A 25,225-nucleotide genomic window follows, 5' to 3' on the forward strand; every position below is an offset into this window, starting at 1 on the left:
ACTCACCTGCACGGCGCCAAACACGCATACGACCATCATTGGCACCAAGGCAGAAGCGACTCTCATCGCTGAAGACGACACATCTCCATTCGTCCCTCCATTCACGCCTGTCGCGACACCACTGGAGGCGGGCTGCACGATGTTGGGGCGTGAGCGGAAGACGGCCTAACGGTGTGCGGGACCGTAGCCCAGCTTCATGGAGACGGTTGCGAATGGTCCTCGCCGATACCCCAGGAGCAACAGTGTCCCTAATTTGCTGGGAAGTGGCGGTGCGGTCCCCTACGGCACTGCGTAGGATCCTACGGTCTTGGCGTGCATCCGTGCGTCGCTGCGGTCCGGTCCCAGGTCGACGGGCACGTGCACCTTCCGCCGACCACTGGCGACAACATCGATGTACTGTGGAGACCTCACGCCCCACGTGTTGAGCAATTCGGCGGTACGTCCACCGGCCTCCCGCATGCCCACTATACGCCCTCGCTCAAAGTCCGTCAAATGCACATACGGTTCACGTCCACGCTGTCGCGGCATGCTACCAGTGTTAAAGACTGCGATGGAGCTCCGTATGCCACGGCAAACTGCCTGACACTGACGGCGGCAGTGCACAAATGCTGCGCAGCTAGCGCCATTCGACGGCCAACACCGCGGTTCCTGGTGTGTCCGCTGTGCCGTGTGTGTGATCATTGCTTGTACAGCCCTCTCGCAGTGTCCGGAGCAAGTATGGTGGGTCTGACACACTGGTGTCAATGTGTTCTTTTTTCCATTTCCAGGAGTGTATAAACATGATACTTTTGTTGGATGCGAGGTCCACCAGTTATGCAAAACACCATTTCTCTCAGTACCCAAACATGTTTTGGCACTACTGTGCCATCATCAGTGGGTTTTCGTTTTTATTTATTCTCTACATTTAGTGTGCATGAATTTTCTGGATGACTTGTGTGTTAATTACTTCAGGTAGCTTTTCATGTTTTCATGTGGCAAGTACTTCCATTCTCTGCATACTGCTGAGGTGTTGTGATGTACACGTAACTATAACAAGTATTCTTCACAAATTATGTAGCAAACACTTTTCGCTTCACCAGAACACAGTGTGTTTAGCATAACTGGCAGACCTTACATCCAACAATTTTAACTGCAAACACGGCCAATACAAGGAGTTGCAAATCAAAATGATGGATATGATACTTTTGGCTGTTTAGCTGTTGTATGACTTTGTTTTCAAGCTGATGTGTGGTTGCTTTGGAGAGAATCTTTTATAACAGCCAAACTAAGAAACAGTTGAGCAGTGATGTGGTGGGAAGTAAACCAGTGCTTTACAGTGAATGAAAGAATCTCCTTAGCCGTATACTTTACCTTTCCTTGCTGCCAATTTCTGTGTTATGTGAGCTTGTATACTCTGATCGTCTTTGTCTCTGACTAATGGAGCACACTCACAACTTCTCTCTAATTAAATTATATCTGCTGTTGCCTCCAAAGACTTGAGGTCTTAGTTGAGACTTGAGTGCCTTGCCTGATCCATGAACATCCCTGAACAGTCCTGTCCCCCCCGCCCCCCCCTCCCCCAATTTCTTTTCTATTTCCACATGAAGGTTCCTCAGATACCAAAATCGAGCATTTATACAAATATTTTACCTGATTTTTGAATGCTGTGTGTTGGCAAAAAAACAATCTTCATAGTGATTTTGATCTCTCCCGATGAACTTTCAGGGGCTAATCAGTGTTGTTTGTTGAGTCTATTGATCTGATTTGATTTTTATTTGGACTTATGGGGTACATTGCACCATGGATATGTTCTAGGATTGAAACAATAAACAAAAACAAGGAAGGGAAACCTCTCTCTCTCTCTCTCACACACACACACACACACACACACACACACACACACACACACATATATCCATCAAAATTAGGACCACATCTGTTCTTTGTATAAATAAATGTCTTCCCTGAAAATACTGATGTAAAGACATGTGCAGATGGTACAACTTCTCTTTTTCTGACCCCTGTATCAAAGGACATTATAAACAATATGAATTTGGTGAAAGAGTGTCCAGCATCTTAGTTTGATGCAAATGGTTTGCTGTTAAATGAGAAAAGACCTGTAATATATGATTCAGTCTAGCAAAGATTGCCAATATGGACAAAGTAAATGTAAAATATTGTGGAACTATACATGACAGGAAACTAACTTGGAACTCTCATGTTGAACAGAGTGACATCTGCTGAAGAGACAGACGGCCTGTGACATTTGACATGGAATAATACCATATTAGGCATTTTTAAATTTGTTTAACGTGTGGATTATTACTCTTGGGGCGGACGGGGGGCAGAGAGCAAAAAAGTAGATGATATTCTTGTAATGCAAGAATAGATAAACAGAATAATATCAGGGGTACGTAAGTCAACAAATTGCAAGCCTTTGTTCATTAAATATAAGAGCTTTAACAGACACATACATACACACAAAATTCTAGCTTTCGCAACCAATGGTTGCTTCGTCAGGAAAGAGGGAAGGAGAGGGAAAGACGAAAGGATGTGGGTTTTAAGGGAGAGGGTAAGGAGTCACTCCAATCCCGGGAGCGGAAAGACTTACCTTAGGGGAAAAAAAGGACAGGTATACACTCGCACACACACACATATCCATCCACACATACACAGACACAAGCAGACATTTACTCCTTCCCTCTTTCCTGACGAAGCAACCATTGGTTGCGAAAGCTAGAATTTTGTGTGTATGAATGTGTCTGTTTGTGTTTCTATCGACCTGCCAGCGCTTTCGCATGGTAAGTCACATCATCTTTGTTTTTAAATAAATATAAGAGCTTAATAGAAATAAATTTAAATGTTGTTGAGAGTATTAATTACATACTATCTGAACTACCTAATACAATCAAGTGTAATGTTAGAACTTGTAGTACATCTCTGGTGTTATAACAGTGTAGAGGAAACTCATAATAGCCATGCTTATGGGGAAATCATAGTGTATAACAAATGTTCTAAATACACTCAAAATGTGCCAGTCAAACTGATCAAGAAAAAGCTGAATGACTGACTTATGCTCAGTCCATAGATAAATGCTTACAAATGCCCAATGTGAACATTACTCTGTAAAAATGTGTTTTTCTTTTTAATTTCACATCAGAAGTAATTAATAAGTATACTGATAAAGTCTATTGCTTGTACTGACATCAAATGATGGATAAAGAATCTGAATAATTTATGATCATGGTGACATTTTTAAAGTCAGAAAATACAATTTGACACGCATATTTTTGAACATGAGATATCTTACATGTCTATGTGAAGTAGTTGTAATGCCAGTTTATAACTTAATTACTGGTACAAAGAATGAGTATTGTATGAAAAAATTATGTAAATGATTTAGGTTAGTGGCGCAGTTAAGAGCCCTCGTGCCTCTTCAACCTGAGACTTGGGCTGTGCGGCCCAACTTGTCAGCCTCGCCCCCTGCTCAGCTGGAGGCAGGCCCTCCTCTCACTGTGTTGAGCCAGAGACTGGGCTGCTCGATTAGCTTATCATGCACATTTTCACTGCCTGTCATCATTAGGAATTATCTTCTAGGGCAGGACACCTGAAGCACATGAAATATTTATTCAGTGGAAGTAAGCATGAAGAAATTCTATGAAGTAGAGATCTCTTTAACGCTCTCTGAATTCTTACTCAGTTCCCTCTACCTTTTCACCTTAATGATTTTTGTTTCTGATAATAAAATTCAGTTCAGCTGAATTGCTATTTGTACAAGTGCAATGCAAGGTCCAAAAATAATGTTCAAAATATATAAAATCTGTGATGGAAAAACACTATGAATGATGATAGATTGCTACTCACCATATAGCCATATGGATAAGCTGTTATGCAAAGACCCTCAGCGCGCGCGCACACACACACACACACACACACACACACACACACACAAAACCTCCTTCCTAAATCACTGTGAGCAACTATACTGTCACCACTAATTACTTCTCTTTTGAAAGCATTATCTACAAAAATATTTATGGAATGCTCACAGGCACCCACATGGCACTAACAAGAATAAATAAAGCACGTGACTGCGTGTGAGATCGCTCACTAAGTTTTCATATATTTTTAGGTTTCAGATACGTATTTTAACAGTTTTTGTGATAATATTTACTATATAAGTGACTTATTAGTGGTTTCTTCATTCACCTCTGCCTTTCTTGTGTTGTGACCTGATATTTGTGAGTGTTTCGTGTCGAGCAACTTAACGTCTTACCTGTGTTTACACTCCGCGCTGACCAGTTGCAGCTGTAGCAGCGCATCGAAAGCTAGGTACTAATTAATTGTTTGTGTATAGTGGTTTATTTAGGAACTTTAGTAGTCTTCTACCAATGTTCTTGATGTTTTCTGGTGAAATAATTTCAGAAGAAATTTTTTGGAACTGTTTTCAGTTTCGTTTCTGTGCCATTAGACATTTGATTTTCTTTCTGTGTTAGTCTTTTGTTATATTCTCATTTGCTGTTGATTAATACTGTTAATAATAGTAGTTAGTTCCCTTGTAGAGTACGTTTGTGATTATTGTAGTCAGTTTTTTAACATCTTCTTATTGTAGTAGCGGAACTTAGATAAAGTAGTTTTCTTGTTTCAATAACTGTAAAATTTTACCATGAGTGAGAAGTGTGGGCTTTGCTGTAGGTTCGTGAGTAGTGAATTGCGGTGTGAGACTTGTTCGAAGTATTTTCACTGGGGCAAATGCAGTGGGGAAGCCAGTGGGCATTCTGGTGAGATCCTCTCCTGGAACTGCAGGTTATGTAGCAAGAGTAAGTTGATAGAGGAGCAGGAGCGTAAGATCTGTGCCTTTCATGTGTAGTTGAAAAACGCACAGGAGGAGCTAGATAGGATGAGGAGGGAGAAGGGGGTTGGGGAATGGGAGCTGGCTGTTGGCAAGAGATCTGCTAGGAGAAGGTGATTTTCAGATAGTTTTACTATTGGTGTTTGCAATAGATATGACCAACTGTCAGAGTGCAGTGGAGAGGAATCTCTAGTAACTGTAGATGTAGGAAGTATGCAGCAGACCTCAGCAGTTATGGTCGCTAGGACACTTGCAAAGTCTAAGAGAAAGAAGAAGGTTCTGCTGTTAGGTAGTTCTCATGGTAGAGGTGTAGGCCAGCAGTTGCAGGAAGTGTTGGGGAGAGAGTACCAGGTGACCATCATTGTGAAGCCTAATGCAGGATTGGCTCAGGTGACTGTTAACATAGGGGGGTTATGTAGGGATTTTACTAAAGAGGATCAGGTAGTGATTGTGGGTGGGGCTGGTAATAGTATTGATAGGGATGGGGAGTATAACATAGATGGTGACCTGGAAAAGATAGCTACTCAAACTGGCAACACGAATGTGCATTTCGTGGAACTGTTTCAGCGTCACGATCGGCCTCATCTTAATATAGCCGTCAAGGGTAATAACATGAGACTTGGGGGTGCGCTGATGATAGAAGGCATGAGTCACATTTCAGTGGTGTCGGTGGAGTCTATCAGCAGGACGGGTTTCACTAGACATGGCCGCACCTCAACAGGTATGGAAAGGGGAGGTTGGCAAAGCTTATAGGTGACAGCATAGGTGGGGGTGGTGGGATCACTCATGGGAAAATTCCTGTACTAGTGGGTGTTAGAGCTGCACCTTTTTTAGATTGAAGTCAGCTGATAGGTATTCCTGCTTAATGGAAATCTCTCTAACAAAGAAACCACTTTCGACAAAGCTTAGGTATCCGAGTAATGAGGGAATTAGTATATTTCATCAAAATATACAAGGTATTAGAGATAAAGTTAGTGAACTACTTATAGATGTTGACTATGAAATTATTGGTATATCTGAACACTTCGTAAATAAGGAGATAATTCAGAGGCTTCCTTCACCAGGATACAGGTTGGCTGGCAGCTTTTCTAGGAGCTCTTTGTGGTGTGGGGGAGTAGCCATGTATGTGAAAAACGGTATCCCATTTGAGTCAATTGATGTTTCAAAGTACTGTACTGAGAAGGTGTTTGAATGTTGTGCAGGTGTGGTTCAATTTAGTGGAGTTAAACTTCTAACTGTTGTTATTTATAGATCCCCAGACTCCGATTTCACAAAATTTTTGCTAAAGCTAGAGGAGTTAGTTATATGTGGTGACTTCAATATTAATTGTATAAGTGATTGTGCAAGGAGAAGGATGCTGGTAGACCTCCTTAATTCATATAATCTTATACAAATCGTATTCTTACCAACGAGAGTGCAAGGGAACAGTAGAACAGCCATAGACAACATTTTTGTTCATTACTCATTACTAGAAGGGCATTCTGTTAGCAAAAAGGTGAATGGCCTTTCAGATCATGATGCACAAATTTTAACTCTAAAAGATTTTTGTGCTGCAACACATGTTAAATATAGTTATCAACTTTTTAGGAAAGCTGATCCAGTTGCTGTAGAGACCTTTGTAAACCTTATCAAGGAACAAGTAGATGATAAATACTGTATAATGCTTTCCTCAAGACTTTTCTTGTGCTCTTTGAAAGTTGCTTTCTATTAGAATGTTCAAAACAGGGTTCTAGCATGAACAGGCAGCCTGGGTGGCTGACTAGAGGGATAAGAATATCCTGTAGAACAAAGTGGCAATTACATCAAAATGTTAGAAACAGACAAAATCTAAATGCAGCAGCCCATTACAAACAGTATTGTAAGGTGCTTAAAAAAGTTATTAGGAAGGCAAAAAGTATGTGGTATGCAGATAGAATAGCTAAGTCTCAGGATAAAATTAAAACCATGTGGTCAGTCGTAAAGGAAGTGGCTGGACTGCAAAGGCAGGTCGAGGATATAGAATCAGTGCATAGTGGGAATGTCCTTGTTACTGATAAGTCGCATATATGTACAGTATTTAATAATCGCTTTCTGAATGAATGTAGCAGGTGAACTAAATAGAAACCTAGTCCCAACAGGGAATCATATAGCGCTTGTAGAAAAAAGTGTTCAGAGACTGTTACCTGAAATGCTCTTCCATGATACTGACAAGAGGGAGATTGAGTTAATAATTAAATCATTAAAGACCAAGAACTCTCATGGATATGATGGGGTATCTAGTAGAATAGTGAAGTATTGTTCTATGTATGTTAGCCCAGTACTTAGCCATATCTGTAACTTTTCCTTTAGGAGTGGTCGGTTTCCTGACCGGTTTAAGTACTTGGTAGTGAAGCCACTTTATAAAAAGGGAGACAGGGATAATGTTGACAATTATAGACCTATTTCTATGCCATCGGTGTTTGCTAAAGTTACCGAGAAGGCTGTATATACAAGGTTACTGGAGCATTTAAATTCACATAATTTGCTGTCAAATGTACAGTATGGTTTTAGAAATGGTTTAACAACTGAAAATGCTATATTCTCTTTTCTCTGTGAGGTTTTGGATGGATTAAATAAAAGATTACGAACGCTAGGTGTTTTCTTTGATTTAATGAAGGCTTTTGACTGTGCTGACCACAAAATATTACTGCAGAAGTTGGACCATTATGGAGTAAGGGGAGTAGCTTACAATTGGTTCACCTCTTACTTTAAGAACAGAAAGCAGAAGGTAATTCTCCGCAATATTGAGAGTAGTAGTGATGTTCAGTCCCAATGGGGCACTGTTAAGTGGGGCGTTCCCCAAGGGTCGGTGCTGGAGGCACTGCTGTTTCTTATTTATATAAATGATATACCTTCTAGTATTACAGGTGATTCAAAAATATTTCTGTTTGCTGATGACACCAGCTTGGTAGTGAATGATCTTGTGTGTAATGCTGAAACATTGTCAAATAATGTAGTTCATGAAATAAGTTCGTGGCTTGTGGAAAATAATTTGATGCTAAATCACAGTAAGACTCAGTTTTTACAGTTTCTAACTCACAGTTCAACAAGAACTGATATTTTGATCAGACAGAATGGGCATATTATAAGCGAGACGGAACAGTTCAAGATCCTAGGCATTCGGATAGATAGTAAGCTATTGTGGAAAGCCCATGTTCAGGATCTTGTTCAGAAACTAAATGCTGCTTTATTTACCATTAGAACAGTATCTGAAATAAGTGACAATTCAACACAAAAAGTAGTCTACTTTGCATATTTTCATATGCTTATGTCATATGGTATTATTTTTTGGGGTAATTCTTCTGATTCAAAAAGGGTATTTTTGGCTCAAAAATGAGCTGTTCAAGCTATATGTGGTGTAAGTTCGAGAACCTCTTGTCGACCGCTATTCAATAGTCTGGGAATTCTGACATTGCCCTCACAGTATATATTTTCTTTAATGTCGTTTGTTGTTAGAAATATTAGCTTATTCCCAAGAGTTAGCAGCTTTCACTCAGTTAATATTAGGCAGAAATCGAATCTCTGTGTGGAATGCACTTCCTTGACTCTTGTGCAGAAAGGAGTGCAGTATTCTGCTGCATACATTTTCAATAAGCTACCGCAAGAACTCAAAAATCTTAGCAGTAGCCCAAACACCGTTAAGGCTAAACTGAAGAGTTTCCTCATGGCTCACTCCTTCTATTCTGTTGAGGAGCTCCTGGAAGAGCTAAAAAATTAAGCAAATTCCAGTGTTACATTGTTGATTTTCTTTATTTAAATTTATGACTTGTCACCTGAATATTTTTTTTTTTATATTTCATTTTATCTGTTTCTAATATTGTGTTGTAATTTCATGCATTGACTCGTTCCATGACCATGGAGACTTCTCCTTAGTTTGGTCCCATGGAACAATAAATAAATAAATAAATAAATAAAATACTATGCCAGCCTATTTGTGGCCAGTCTAAAGTATCCTTCCTAGCTGTGCAGAGTCTCAAATCCTCACCTTGTTCAGGTTCATTAATAACCTCTTCGTGGTTTGGATCAAGGTGAGTACACCCACCCTATCCATGTTCCCCCAGAACCTCAACACCTTCTCTCACATTCACTTCAGCTGGTCCACCTCCGCCCAGCAAGCTACCTTCCTTGATGCCAACATCAACCTCACACATGGCTACATCTGAAACTACGGTCCACATCAAACCTACCAACCACCAAAAATATCTCCACATTGTCAATTGCCACCATTTCACACTGGAAAGTCCTCTAGCTACCTGTGGTCATCATATCTTCTGGGACTAGCAGTTGCCTCTGAACCTGCCTTCACAGGCAGAAATTACCCTCCTCACCTTGTCCGGAAACTGATCTCCTGCACCTGGTCTCCCCAGTCCCCTACCATCACCTACATACCCACTGACCAGTAACAAAGCATAACCCCTTTCATGAGTCACTACCATCCAGGATTGGAGCAACGAAATCATGTTCTGTGATAGAATTTTGACTGCATCTCATTGTGCCTGGGGATGTGAGGAATATCCTACCCACTAACCTCCCCTCCTCCTCCCCCCCGCCACTCCTATTGTTGTATTCTGCTGTCCACTCAACTTATACAATATCACTGTCTGTCCCTACTCCACTCTGCCCCATGGCTTATATCCCTGTATTTGTTTAGCATATACCAATACAGATGAAATACAGTCAAGAATGCATAAAAGTGCATAAATGGATATAAATACAGATAATACATTAAAAACAGATGTTCTATCCTAATCTCCTGTCTCCTTTCACAATCAACGCTTGCTGGTGTTCACTGTCAAAGATTTTGATAAAAAGTCTGTACCATACATCCCAGCACCATCGCATACTCCAGTCATCTCACAGGCATCTTCTACCCCATCAAAGGCAGAGCCACCTGCATAAGCAGCCACGGGTCTGCCGACTCAACAGTAACCACTGTGGAGCATCCTATGTAGGCATTGCCACTGACATCTGTCTGTCCGCACGAATGACCACAACCAAACTGTGACTGAGAGATAACTGCACCGTCCAGTTGCCAAGTATGCCACCTGAAAGGGTATGATGACTTCAGTAACTGCTTCACAGCCCAAGCCATTAGGATTCTTCCTAATAACACCAGATTTTCTGAATTATGCAAGTGGAATTTCTCCCTGCAACATATCCTTCATTCCCATAAACCACCTTTGCTATTCCCCATCCTCCATGTGTCTACCCCTTCCCTGCTACCATTCCACCCTCAAACATGCTCGCTATCTTTCCCCCCCCCCCCCCCCCCCCCCCCCATTTCTGCCACCAGTGCACCTGCATAGTCCCTTCCACTTCTCTGCTTCCCTCCTCTCCCCCATTTCCACCGCCAGCACAGCCTCCCAACTCTGCATCTGACAGCCCGTCATCCCTTTTCCACCTCGTCCCTGCACACTCCCGGAGGTACCACTCAGTATCTTCTCCCACCCCTAACGTGCTATCATTTCCCCCTCCCACTCTCTGACTGACAACTCTCTGGTAGCCCCATTACCTGCTTCAGCCCCCAGCAAAGAATGCTGTTTGCCCCAGCACCTGAAGACAACGGCCTTGAGTGTGTGTGTGTGTGTGTGTGTGTGTGTGTGTGTTTTTCTTCATCTGACAAAAGACCTTGGTAGTGTATCCAGAAGTCTGCTTTTTAATGTGCCTGTCTATTGCTCAAAAATTATTTTCTATAGACTTTACCTCATTATCTAGGATTCAGATTCGACTTATGTCTACGCCTAAATTAACATATACATGGTAAATCATCTAAAATTTGCACCACAGATATTGTGGGAATGGAAGTTAACTAATGATGTGCAGTTTTCACAGAATGGATTTGTAGTTCACAGAATGGATTTGTAGTCAAGGGCTCATATTGCTAGCCAATAAACAGATTGTAGAAATGCCATACAAAAGTAGGGTGGAACCAAACAATGAAAAATGCAAGGTGGCATAATGGAAATATTATGAAAAAGTTAGATTGCCACTCACCATAGTGCAGAGATGTTGAGTCACAGACAAGCACTACAAAAAGACCACTAAACACGTAAGCTTTTAGCCAGAATGCCTTATTCTGAAATAGATAACATTCACACAAATGCAGCTCGTGCACATTTCACCACAACCTGAGGCTACCGAGGCCAGACTGTAAGCGGCTGCACTCGGTGGGAGAGCCAGTCTGATTGGTGGGGCAGAGAGTGAGAGGGACAGCAGAGCACAGGTGTGGGACAGTAAAGCGCAGCTTGTGAGATCGTGTAGTGCTGTTTGTGAGAGCTAGATGCAGTTGGATAGGTAGACACAGGATTGGGAGGGTGGGGGGAGGGGGGATGAGAAAAGTAAAGAGACTGTGGGTATGTTGATGGAATAAAGGGGTGTTTAGTACTGAAGTGGAAACAGGAAAGGGGAGAGGTGGGTGTAGGACAGTGACTAAGGGAGGCTGAGGCCAGGAAGCTTATGGAAACTTAGGATGTATAGTGAGGAGAGTTCCCACCTGTGCAATTCAGAAAAGCTGATATTGGTAGGAAGGATCCAGATGTCACATGCTGTAAACAGTCGTTAAAATGAAGGATATTGTGTTGGAAAGTGGGCTCAGAAACTGGGTGGTCCAGCTGTTTCTTGGGCACAGTTTGTCAGTGGCCATTCATACAGACAGACAGCTTGTTGGTTGTCATGCTCACATAGAAGCCACACAGTGGTAACAGCTGAGCTTGTAGATCACTTGACTGGTTTCACAGGTAGCCCTGCCTTTGTTGGGATAGGTGATGCTTATGAGCGGAGTGTAGTAGGTGGTGATGGGAGGATGTGTGGAACAGGTGTTGCATCTAGGTCTATTACAGGGATACGAGCCATGAGGTAAGGGATTGGAAGCAGGGGTAGTGAAGGAATGGGAAAGGATATAGTGAAGGTTTGGTGGGTGGTGGGATACCACTGTGTGAGAGATGGGGGGGATAATGTGTAGGGCATTCCTCACTTCAGGCCACAACAAGAGGCAGTCGAAACCCTGCAAAGAATGTGATTCAGTTACTCTGGTCCTGGGTGGTACATATTCATGAGGGGAAAGCACCTCTGTAGCCAGATGATGGGACTTTGTGGTAGTGGGAGACTGAAGGGAAAAGGAAGAGGAGGTCTGTTTTTGTACAAATTGAGAGTTTAATTACGGTCTACGAAGGCCTGTGTGAGACCCTTGGTACATTTTGAGAGGGTCTGCTCAATACTACAGATGCAATGGCCGTGACTGGCTACACTGTATGGAAGGGACTTCTTGGTATGGAACAGGTGGCAGCTTTTGATGTGGAGGTACTGCTGGTGGTTTGAGGTGAATGCCAACATTGAGGAAGGTGGCTTGTTGTGTTGAGGAGGATCATTTGAAGAGAATGGAAGAGACGGTGTTGAGGTTCTGGAGGAATATTGGTGGATAGGGTGTACTTACCGTAAGTCCAGATCGTGAAGATGTACTCAGTGAATCTGAACCAGGTGGGAGTTTGTGATTCTGGGTGGTTAGGATGTATTACCCTACATGGCCTATGAATAGGTTGGCAAAGGCTGGTGTCATGCTGGTGCCCATTTCCATACCCGAGATATGTTTGCAGATGATGACTTCAAAGGAGAAGTAATTGTGGGCAGTTTGTCGTGATGACCAGAGGTTGTAGGTTTGGAATCTGTTGGGAATTGGGAATGATAGTTTCCAACAGCAGCTAGGCTGTCGGCATTAGGGATGTTCATATAAATGGAGGTGGCATCAACTGTGATGAGCAGGGCATCGTGTGGTAAAGGAACAGGAATTGCAAAGAGTCAGTGGAGGAGACAGTGTATTTTATATAGGAAGGTAGGCTGTGGGTAATAAGCTAAAGGTGTTGGTCTACGAGGGCAGAGATCCTTTCAATAGGGACACAGTAACCAGGCACAATGGGGAATCCTGGGTGGTTGGGTTTATTGACTTTAGGAAGCATCTAGATGGTACGAGTGCAAGGAGTGGTAGAGGTGAGGAGAGAGAGAGAGTCTCTGGGGTGAGGTTCTGGTATGGATCTGAGGATTTGAGGAGAGACTGGAGATCTTATTGGATTTCTGGAATGGGGTCATTGTGGCAGGATTTGCAGGTGGATGACCCTGACAGCTGGTGGAGTCCTTCTGCCAGGCAATCCTTGTGGTTCAAAACATCAGTGGTGCAGCCTTTGTCAGTAGGTATGATAATAAGGTGAGGATCAGATTTTAGGTTGTGGATTGCAGTTCTTTCTGTAGATGTAAAGTTATCTCGCATGTTGAGGGATTTGGGGAATGATGGTGAGGCAAGGTTTGAGGTTAAGAAATCCTGAAAAGTTAAGTACAGTAGGGTAAATAGAGTGTCAGTGGTGTTTTCTGAATGATTCTACTGCAAGTCATTTATGAGATATTGTGTTTTGAAAAGTTCACACAGTGACACTTGTACAATATCTGCAGTAGCTCACAGCAAAGGGCTGCACAAGTGCATTCGCTGGTTCTGTGGATTCTGACCAGAAACGAGGCAGTTCACCGTCATAGGTTGTGTCCAAAACAACCACCGGCAGTGGCAACTCGTGCTGGTAGGGAAAGACTGCTGCACACCCACTAGGATTACAGCAGAGATGTCCGAGCGGGCTGCAGTAGTACGTCATCACACGTCGTCGGGTGCAGTCGGTATGTCCTCGTAGACAGTGTCTTTCGACTTTTCCCACAGAAAAAATGTCTACTGGCATTAAATCTGGGGAATGGGCTGGCCAAGGAGCAGGTCCTCTGCGTCCAATCCAAAAATTTGGAAACAATTTGTGAAGACATGGCTAGTTCTTTGCTTTGTGCACTAGGTACTGGACAGCCGTCATGTTCGTACCACAGGTCCCTCCTAGTCTGCAGAGGAATGACTTCTACCATCTGTGGAAAATGGTCCGTTAGGACACTGTGATACTTTTGTCCGTTCAGTGTTCCGTCTATGAAAAACAGGCCTGTGAGTTGATGGTACACTATCCCACACCAGACATTTAGACTCTGTGGGTACTGACATTACACTTGGCAAAGCCAACGGGTATTTTAAGCAGACTAATAGTGCATATTTTGGTGGTTTACCAGCCTGTAATTGAAAAATGTGGCTTCCTCACTAACCAAGGCAAGTGATACATCTGGAGTATCTGTCTTAATGCCAATGTGCAGAAGTTAACATGATTCTCATAATCCTTTCCATGCAGCTCTTTATGGAGAGAGATGTGGTAAGGCTGGACCCTATGTCACTGGAGAATTCATAGGATCCTTGCCTGACTCGTGCCACTTTGTTGTGCTATTGCACAGGAGCTAACACGTGGGTTAACTGCAACAGCAGGAAGAATAGTAATTTTTCCTTCTTCTAACATCACTTGTTTCCTTCTGTTATGTTGTCTAGGTGTTACACTACCATTTTTATCACATACCTGGTTGAAGAGATCAATAAATAATTGCCGAGATGGGTGATGTCTGGTGGGATATCTTGCCGCATACACCGTACGAGAATGAAGTGAATTCTTCCTAGACTCTCCATACACTGTGAGCAAGTTGGCCTTATCTGCATCGGTAAATCCTGTTGTCCACTCGTGACCTACTGCTTGGACTGTCATACACTAACTGTCTGTTAAGTCGTAATCCACTCGAGGAACACACAAGCACACTGTAAGCAAACTTAACAACATTGAACCGAGCAACTAGGTGGGTTGAATGGCACAAGCAAGTGTTGGTGTGAAAACTTTAAAAAATAGGATATCTCGTTAATGAGTCACACTAGAATCCTCCAAAAAACACCACTGACATTTTAATTTACCATACCTTTAGTTTTTTGTTAATGCCAACAGGCATTTTTCCATTTAAAAAATTGCAGAAAAAATACACTTTCTCAGTGTTATTAAAATCTGTTGATTTGTTAACAATATGAGTCCCTGACTACGAAACCATTCTATAAAAGCTGCACATCAATAGCGCTTTCCATTTCCACAATATCTGCAATGCAAGTTTTAGGTGATTCACCCCGTATACCCTGCGTACCACCATGAAGTGCATGGCAGGAAGTACATCCCAAAGTACCAGTTAATAGGGTTTCTTCCTGTTCCGTTCATGTGTGGAGTATGGGAAGAATGACTGTTTATATGTTTCTGTGCATGCTGTAGTGAATCTATTCTTGTCTTCACCATCCCTATGTGAGTGACATGTAGGAGATAGAATATTTCTACAGTCATCGTTGAAAGCCAGTACTTGAAACTTTGTAAGCAGGCCTTCTCAGGACAGTTTACATCTATCTTCAAGGGTTACATACTCAGTGCAAATGTCTTCAACAAGTTACCATGTAACACAAAGCAAGATATTACTGGCAGAAAGAAAAGAAACTTTGGTAGGCACTGCAGCACTACTACAAATTATCTATTACATATATTTGCAGACTGAAACTTATTGTTGACTACATGGAATGAAACATTGTGCAGTGCAAAACTACATGATGACTTAGTTCTGTTTTTTTAAATAGGCCCCAGATGAAGGTTACATTTTTCTTTGAAAACTGCCAGTGGGTGAGTGTAAACATTCAACAAAATAACTGAGAAACTGGAAGTTTTTTCTTAGTAGTGTGTGTGTGTGTGTGTGTGTGTGTGTGTGTGTGTGTGTGTGTGTGTGTGTGTGTATGTGTGTATGTGTGTGTGTGTGTGTGTGTGTGTGTGTCTGTGTGTGTGTCTGAAATCTTACGGGACTTAACTGATAAGGTCTTCAGTTCCTAAGCTTACACACTACTTAACCTAAATTATCCTAAGGACAAACACACACACACACCCATGCCCGAGGGAGGACTCGAACCTCTGCCGGGACCAGCCGCACAGTCCATGACTGCAGCGCCTCAGACCGCTCGGCTAATCTTGCGCGGCTTTCTTAGTAGTGGCTTTCATGCTAATGTAATAGGCTACATTTAGCCAACAAAATCATAAGTAATATGAATCAGTATAATGATAGTTTTTTGTCAGTGTAATGAACAGATGAAGTTTGTACAAGTTTCTTGTAATTTATCAATGTTGATCTTGACTAGTCCCATATCTCTGAAGGCTCTGCTTCTAGATATGATCTATGGAACATTATGAATGAATGACAAAAGTTGACTTTCTAGTCCTAAATTAAGATGCTGAATATTTTGAAGAGATAAAAGACTCGTATGCCATTGACTTGTTCAATTGTTCAACTACAAAATATAAAATCTGGTTTGCTTCTTCATGTTGAAACACTTGGAGCAAATGATTCTCATTGCCCTCTGAAGCTCTGTTGGGAGAGTTTTGTCTTGCCCTGTATATTTGGTTGCAGTTTTTTTTTTTCTTAAATTATTTTTCTAAGTGCTAAACACCAAGAAAGTAGAAGTATGAAAATGGTACAATAAACATTGTCATAAAATAAATGTGTAAACCAACCTCAACAAAACTAACATTAAAGGAACTGGCATACTGAAGGAGACACAGAAACAAAAATGGTAATGCTAGAGTAATCAGCTGGAAACTATTTTACAACTCATGTTAATCAATGTTTGAACTTGATGTATGCTACACTTTGTTGCAGAAGTGACAGTTGCATTTCCATGTCTCTGAGAACTGCAACCATGAAATGCTATGTCAAACATGGGAACTATTTCGGATGTTCAAATGTAACTCTTATGTTTTTAAAGCAAGTTCCTTTGAATCTGTTTAGTCCCTAATTCTACTTTTCATGCTCGGGTAATCTTCTTTCCTCACTGTAACATTATATCGGTACTTGTTTCAGTGTGCCAGTAATCTCAACATTACATGGAGACCAATCCTGCAGTGTTCTAGAGGACTGGAAGGAACAGGGCTACTGAAAAGATGTGGAGATGCTACCCATTCATTGGATCCTAGTTTAAAATTCGTACCAACAGTGACATTAAATGGGGTATGTATTTTAAGACTTAGATACATGAACACATTGTAAATATTACTATTATTTAAGATGAAATGCTGTAGACTCAGTTATGTTCACACAGTGAAAGATCAATTGGACACATTTTTGTGGGAGACAACCTCGCGCTCAGTTTAGTTTTTACTTGAGCTGTATAGTGTGACGTATCACTTTGTTAAAGTGATGTGTTGCACAGTGTATTTAGCACTGATGAATGATGGTCATCGACTGCTGAAGAAAATTTATTTAATGTAGATTGGAATGCGGGGAATGTGCATCGAGCATGGGGTTTCTTGGAATGTGCGCATTGATTGAATAGTAATGGAGACAGTGTTGTTACTGAACAGGCCAATGCTGGCAGCAGCTAATGATTGGTGATATTTGTTGTTTTTAGTGTTTCCTCCAGCTAACGGATCATCAGAGTTGCGTTGGCCTCGAGTTGCGTTGGCCTCTGTGGAGAAAGATGGCTGTGACATTGCATAAGGAAGTCATGGAACAAAAAGAAGTTTGACTTAAGAGTGTCTGCTGTGAATTGTGACTGTTTATTGTGAATGTATTTGAACTGTACTTGTCAAGCAGACAGGGTACTGTGTAAAGTTGTTTTCTGAGTGTAAAAAGTTTTTTTATGTGGTTTATAAAAGAAGAAAAAACATATCATTTAGTAGCGTGCATAGAAGTAGTCTGTTGTCAGGTTTTCAGCAATCGGCAGCTTGCTGAAAAGGATAAGAAGTCAACGATTCGAGGCATGCATGGCATAGCTGGATACTGATTTGAGGAGAAGAGAGAGAGAGAGAGAGAGAGGGGGGGGGGGAGAAAGAGAGAGAGAGAGAGAGAGAGAGAGAGAGAGAGAGAGAGAGAGAGAGAGAGAGAGAGAGAGATTTTCAACTTAAGACATAGGTAACAAGAAAAAGGCATTTTGACATTAGCAGCTGAAGCATCCCCAACTCTCTTGTGGTTCCCTTTTTAGGTACTGCATGTCAACGTCTGCTCGTAGCTACGTATCGTCGGTAGGTTTTCCGGCTTTACTTCCTGACGTGACAGTGAGGACTCTTCGATGAGGAGCGGGCCTTGTGTTTTGCTATTACTGCGAGTCTTGTAAACATCGCTTTTATTTAGTAATTTGCCCGGCTAAAACTCTCCCCTTTTATGATTAAGACAGCCTGCGCCACCTTACAGAGGGAGTGGGGACATCAAAGAGACACAAAAGTTCATACTAAGCAGTCCATAAAACACGTAAATGTTCACTTCAGTTAGTGTGTTAGTTAATGCCTTCGCTTTCCACAAGATGGTGCTGACTTACTGCTGAATAGCTTTGGTTCCGTAAAGCCTTCACTGTTTAGTACTAGGTAAATGATATAAGTACAACACTGTTGTATTTCACTTTCACTTTATATTCGAGGATTAAGATGGTGATGAATGATGGTCTATTTAAAAGGTTCCTAAATAGTCCGCAAATGCCGATATGCATGCGCTCTATGTCCAGATTCGCAACTAACGATGCATGACACTTACAAAAGTCCACACGTTAATATCTGAATACCGGTACCTCTGAATTCACTTGTATCAGCAGATAATTTGAGTTTCTGTTGTCTATATGTCCGTAAAGTTCCAATCTAGCACTAAAGTCCTGAAATCCCCTTAATACTCCGTTGCTACCAACAGTCAAAAATCGTACACTACATCACTTTTAATCTCCGTAATATTCTAACAGTTTATCGTGAATCTTAACACGATAAAGTCCAATCTAATTATTGTCTCACTGACTGACACAGGTTCCCCGCCCTTTAACAAAACAATCGAGTAATAATGGCGGCAATAATGATGATCAGGCCTCTTTATAGGTTTTTCATCACAAGAGTTTAACGTCACTGCCTTCTCCATGACAGAGCTTTCGTGGCTTTGCTGTACTTGGACGTTAAACTACTTGCTGATATACTATAATTTTGCTCTGCAATTACCGAACTCTGATTCTACACTATTTTCCCCTCTAAAAATTCTATTCTTAATTTTAAATTATTCTTTCTATAGCTTTTATCACTGTAAACTGAACCGAGGTGTTACATTCCTACCTTTCAGCTAATGTATTGCATTACTCAGCCAAAAATGTCAAAGAGATATCCAGGAAACATTTCAGCTGGTGACTTATTACATTAATTGGATTACTACTTCCATACTTTCAGCATATCACATTTTAAATTTTCTTTGGACATGCTAGGCTTGTTATGCATCAATAAGAGAGATAAGACATACTTATAGCATCCTTCAAGGACCCTAATAATTTTAGTATGAGTAATTACATCAGTGGTTGCTAGAACTAATGTCTTCCTCCCAATGCACTGCAATTTGCTAAGCAAACAGTGGAAAGTCCTGGATGGAAAAAGGCAATGCTATTAAAATGATAGATTGCTTCTCTTGGAACATGACAATAAAACATAAGAAAGAAGAAAAGGAATACTGTTTCATAGATCTGTAGTGATCACCAGTTACTGTTGGCTGCTGTGTTTATGTAAGCTGTTCAAGAGTTCTCACTCCAGCTGGCAGAGGTACTGGGTTTTGGTTTGTTCTCTGTGTGCAGCGCAGTGTTCTATGAATGTTACAAAGGACAGTAGTTTCTTGGCAGTGGTAAACAGCTCCTGTCAGACTCTTCTCTAACACTAAGTACCTTCTGTGTTCATTGGTAAATAAATTTTATTCATTACTGGTATATTGGAGGATCATGTTTCATACAACAGGGAGTATATTGAACACAAAATTATAGTTGTTCAGACAGCTCATACCTACTTGGACCAACATTGGTGACCCTGATGTGATCAACCTGCATGTTCAGTCTATGTAACTAGAAGGAGCAAGACTAACTTTCAAAAACCAATACAGTATTTTCATGAGAAACAACACATACCAGCTGCTGAAGTACCCTCATTATTGTGAATCACTGTGGGACGGCCTCCATACTGGCCTCATAATCCTGCATTGCAGTTCAGATATGCAGAAGTGAGCTTTCAATTCACTGGAATAACTGGAATTTGACTAAATTTGCCTTAGTGGTGAGCCAGCTTGATCATTATTATGTGGCTAAAGTTAAATATGTAATAGCTGCACCTCCTGAGTGACATTCCTAAGACAAACTCAAGGCCGAATTACTTTGGAGTGGTTTCTGAGTAACAAGAAGAGTGCATGTGTCTTGTCATACCATAAGAAGATATATGGGACAGAAAAGCAGCACAGTATCATAGGTACTTGCACAGAAAAGTCTACACAGACACTGTAGCTGATACCGTGCTGTGTACTGTGTGGTGTAGCCAACTTCCAGCCCACCTAAGTGAACATTTGTACACATGCTGGTCAATGTGAGTCTCCCTACTGGATTACTTTGTTACTGAGTTGTATTTATTAATTTTTTTAATAGAAATTTTAGGATCAGAAAAAGTGAAATTTAATACATTTTGTTAAGTGCACACATTAGGTTCATGTTCATGAATATAATAGAAAACATAACGGCAAACCTACACGTAATATCATCACTATTATTAATGAAATAGTGCAATAGTGCTGAAAATGTAATATTGGTTTACATCTCTGCAAATTCCAAATTAATACCACTGCTCCAGATATTTACAGCAAATTTTAAATCTCCCCATTTCTTCAGAGGGACAGGAGCACTTAGTTTTCTTTCTATTTGATCATTGTTCGTGTAATTCCATACTTATTTGCAAAATTTCTAGCTGTAATGGATTTGACTTCAATAACTTTAGCAAAATGTGAGTATTTAGGAGAGATGTCCATCACCTACTGCACTACCGAGCAGACTGACAATGAAAATAAAGAAAGCAGAGCAAGACATCAGTGGTTTTCGTAGCAGAATGAAATTGCACCATAACCAGTGTAGCTGTTGTGCCTTGTCAGATGCCAATTTGACTCCATAATTGAATACTATTTCAGCTTGCGACATGTTTCAATAACTTGGAAAAAATATTTTTGTTGTAAGATTTAGTTAGAATGGAAATCATGATTATAGAAATACTGTTATTTTATATTACAGCACAGCTTAAAAGGGCTAAGACACAAAGGAATTACAGACATTGGTCACTAGTGAGCACTGATTAAATGGAAGGAGAAAGTTGAACTGTACCGGAATTGAAACCATTGATATAATCAGTACCCGGTCGCAGCCAATGTCTGTAATTCCTTTGTGTCTTAATTCGTAGTGGCTTCTGCATCAAAATGATGTCTGTTCTTTTGGACATGTCTGAAAGTACAAACACCGCATATATTTAAAAGGGCTAAATTAATAAAGGGCTTCTGGCATAGGAAGTCTCCCTCATTCTGCCAACAGCCTCGTCAAAGAGGGCGCGGGAGCAGACAGAGGTTCAGGATACTCCCTTGTCTTTGGGGTGGGGAAACTGCCCCTAAAGATTGAAGAAACAACAATGATTAATGGCATGAGGATTCAGAAGGCAATGGAAACAACTGCATTAAAGACCCATAACATGTATCCATAGGACATACGACCTGTAATTGAAAAAGTGACATGATGATCTCTCCATTGGCAAAAGAGTCAGAAATACTGCCCCATTTCTGGGAGATCTCTGGGAGGGGAGTGTCAAGGGGAGATGACCACGAGAAAAAGATTGAATAACCATTGAAAGTATAACATTCTACAGGTCGGGGCATGGAATGTCAGAAGTTTGAACGTGGTAGGGAAGCTAGAAAATCTGCCTCATTCTAAATATAGTGGGGATCATTGAAGTGAAATGGAAAGAAGACAAGGATTCCTGATCAAATGATTATACCATAATATCAACAGCAGCAGAGAATTGTATAACAGGAGTAGGATTTGTTATGAATAGGAAAGTAGGACAGAGAGTGTGTTTTTGTGAGCTGTTCAGTGACAGGGTTATTCTTATCAGAATTGACAGCAACCAACACCGACGATCATAGTTCAAATACATGTCAATGTAGCAAGCTGAAGATGAAGTGATAGAGCAAATATATGAGGATATTGAAAGGGTTATAAAGTATGTAAAGGGAGATGAAAACGAAATAGTCATGGGGGATGGAATGAAGTTGTAGGGGGAAAAGTTGAAGAAAAGGTATAGGAGAATATGGGCTTGGGACAAGGAATGAGGGAGAAGAAAGACTAATTGAGTTCTCTAATAAATTTCAGGTAGTAATAGTGAATACGCTGTTCAAGAATCTCATAAGGAGGCGGTATACTTGAAAAACGATGGGTGATACAGGAATATTTCTGTTACATTACATCATGATCAGACAGAGATTCCAAAATTAGATACTGGATTGTTATACATATCCAGGAGCAGATATAGACTTAGATCACGATGTAGTAGTGATGAAGATAGACTGAAGTTTAAGAGATTAGTCAGGAAGAATCAATACGCAAAGAAGTGGGATACAGAAGTACTAAGGAATGATGAGGTATGCTTGAAGTTCTCTGTCGCTATATATTCAGCAATAAGGAACAGCACAGTAAGCAGTACAATTTAGGAGGGATGGACATCTCTAAGAATGACAACCATAGAAGCAGACATTTTGTCTGCTTGTGTCTGTGTATATGCTGATGGATATGTATGTGTGTGCGAGTGTATACCTGTCCTTTTTTCCCCCTAAGGTAAGTCTTTCCGCTCCCGGGATTGGAATGACTCCTTACCCTCTCCCTTAAAACCCATATCCTTTTGTCTTTCCCTCTCCTTCCCTCTTTCCTGATGAGGCAACAGTTTGTTGCGAAAGCTTGAATTTTGTGTGTATGTTTGTGTTTGTTTGTGTGTCTATCGACCTGCCAGCGCTTTTGTTTGGTAAGTCTCATAATCTTTCTTTTTAAATATATTTTTCCCACGTGGAATGTTTCCCTCTATTATATATATATATATATATATATATATATATATATATGCAATAATTTATTTTAGTTTAATATTCACTTAAAGAATATAAACACTTGTCAATCAAGAAATATTTCAGTTTCACTTTGAATAAGTTCCTTTTGTGGCACCTTATAGAGCTCGGTAATCTGTTGTACCATATTTGACCACTAATGCATGGTCTATGGTCTGTTGTTTTTAATTTTGTTCTTTGTCTGTAGTCATCATCATCATCAGTTATCTGCTATATTAGCAGGTCCTTTGCCTCTCCATTTTCTGCGATCCATTGCTTCCTTCTTAAGGCTGCTGTATGTTGTACCGTCCATCATGTCATCCAGTATCTGGAATCTCTTCCTTCCTCGCTTCCTTTTCCCTTCTACATAACCTTCTAAAACTGTTTTTATCAGTCCGTCATTCTTTCTTAATATATGCCCAATCCAATTTCTTTTTCTTTTCTTTATTACATCTAGTAACTGTCTTTTCTCTCCCACTCTTCTCAGTACCTCTTCATTTTTTACTCTGTCCATCCAACTTATTCTTTCCATCTTCCGCCATGTCCAGATCTCAAAAGCCTCCAGCCTTTCTCTGTCTTTTTTCCTCATAGTCTTTATTTCTTGTATTATAGGTATGCATATCAGAGCACTTTGTTGCTTTGTTTTGATGTGTCACAAAAAATATAATTAATTTGTAAAGATACAGTGAGTAGACTGTGAGGTATTTATGTTGAACAAAGATTTCCCTGCATGAATCTCTATACCCTAATCCATGGATAATTCTGACCGCTCTTTTCTGTAGGGTTAATATTCTGTTCATATGTATGTCGGCAGCACAACCCCATATCTCTATCCCGTAATTAATCTGTGCAAAAAGGGTTCCATAATAAATTGTTTTTAATGTCTGATGTGGGACTACTTTTGATAACTTGCTGATTAGATGTAATGAACTGCTGATTTTATTGCATAAAAATTTGGTTTTCATCTAGGTGAATACCTAGAAATCTGCAGCCTTATGTGTGCGCTACTTCAATTCCATCTATGTTACTGATAGAGGTTTGGTGTGAGTTTGTAAGTTTAAATGGCAATAACTGAGATTTACTGATATTAACTTTCAAACCTTGATCTTGGAAATAAGTAGTTATTTGACGTAGGCCCTCAGTTGCTACCAACGTTAACTCATCATTTTGTTTACCAAGAAATAACAGTGAGATATTGTCTGCATAGGTTACCAATTGGGAGTTGAAAGGTTGCTCTATATCATTTATGTACACTAGGAAAAGGAAAGGGCCCTAAATTGAGCCCTGGGGTACACCTTGCATGACTGTCTCATATTTGGACTGGAAATTAATGATCTGATTATTGATTTTCTAAGTCAGCTTTGTACACTGCTTGCGGTTAAATAAATATGTACTGTTCAATCTATACATTGAAGAAGCACTGATGGAAACAAAAGAAAGCTTCAGGAGTGGGATTAAAATTCAAGGTGAAAGGATATCACTGATACAATTCACTGATGACATTGCTATCCTGTGTGAAAATGAAAAAAGGATTATAAGATCTGCTGAATCAAATGAACAATCTAATGAGTACAGAATATGGATTGAGAGTAAAATGAAGAAAGACAAAAGTAGTGAGAAGCAGCAAAAATGAGAACAGCGAGGAACTTAACATTGGGATTGATGGTCACAAAGTAGACATAGTTAAGGAACTCTACTACTTAGGTTTCAAAATAACCAGTGACAGATGGAACGAGGAGAATATCAAAAGCAGACTAGGAAAAAGGGCATGCCTGGTCAGGAGAAGTTTACTAGTAACAAACATAGGCCTACATTTGAGGAAGAAATTTCTGAGAATATACGTTTGGAGCACAGCATTGCATTGTATTGTAGTGAAACATGGACTGGGGAAATCAGAACAGAAGAGAATTGGAGCATTTGAGATGTGGTGCTACAGAAGAATGTTGGAAAATTTGGTGAACTAATAAGGTAAGCAATGAGGAGGTTCTGCGCAGGATTGGAGAGAAACTGTGGAGGACAACAGAGTTTGGAATACATTCAGCAAATAATTGGAAGAGTCACACAGCACCTCGGGCGACCAAAACTTACCAGATGGGATGAGATGGAAAGACATTGATACATGCAGAATGTAAATGCACACATGGCCACTGTGGCCACACGGGGGAGAGTAGTAACCGTGCTTGGGGTGGTTGTTGGAGTTACAGAAGAGGTGTGGAAGACAGACAGGGGTGGAGGAAGGTAGTGCTGCCTGTCAGAATGTGGAGGGTCACTGCAGGGTGGACGGTGATCTGCTAGGTGCTGCGTCAGGAAGCTACGGTGGAGGTAAAGGGGAGAGGAGAGAAGCAAAAGGGAGTGTGGAGGTGTGCTGGGGGGACAGGAGGCATGTGTGAGGCTGGAGTGGGAGCAGGAGAGATGATAGGATGGGGACTAGTGAAGGCTGAGGCTAGGAGGGTTAAGGGAATGAATCGCGTCATGCAGAACTGGTCTACATCTGACAGTAAATTTCATTTGTTAGCTCCATGAGCAACACTGTTTGTCCACCATATGTCTGGGCCTGGTGCCTAGCAGGTT

General features: G+C 40.9%; 1 protein-coding gene across 2 annotated transcripts in view; it reads left to right on the forward strand.

The window, feature by feature from the left end:
* LOC126106481 (gamma-interferon-inducible lysosomal thiol reductase-like) overlaps nucleotides 1–25,225 on the forward strand; it is a 104,422-nt gene that overhangs the window by 65,055 nt on the left and 14,142 nt on the right. The window contains exons 4-5 of one of the 2 annotated variants that reach the window (XM_049912781.1): nucleotides 16,613–16,759; nucleotides 17,160–17,345. In XM_049912781.1, the coding sequence (XP_049768738.1) occupies nucleotides 16,613–16,759; nucleotides 17,160–17,276 (264 nt within the window). In that variant the 3' untranslated portion in view covers nucleotides 17,277–17,345. Of the gene's footprint in view, nucleotides 1–16,612; nucleotides 16,760–17,159; nucleotides 17,346–25,225 lie in introns of those variants that run through there. The other variant, XM_049912780.1, reaches the window with a different exon arrangement.

The sequence above is a fragment of the Schistocerca cancellata genome, chromosome 10 (genome assembly GCF_023864275.1).
Source record: "Schistocerca cancellata isolate TAMUIC-IGC-003103 chromosome 10, iqSchCanc2.1, whole genome shotgun sequence".
Taxonomy (NCBI): Eukaryota; Metazoa; Arthropoda; class Insecta; order Orthoptera; family Acrididae; genus Schistocerca; species Schistocerca cancellata.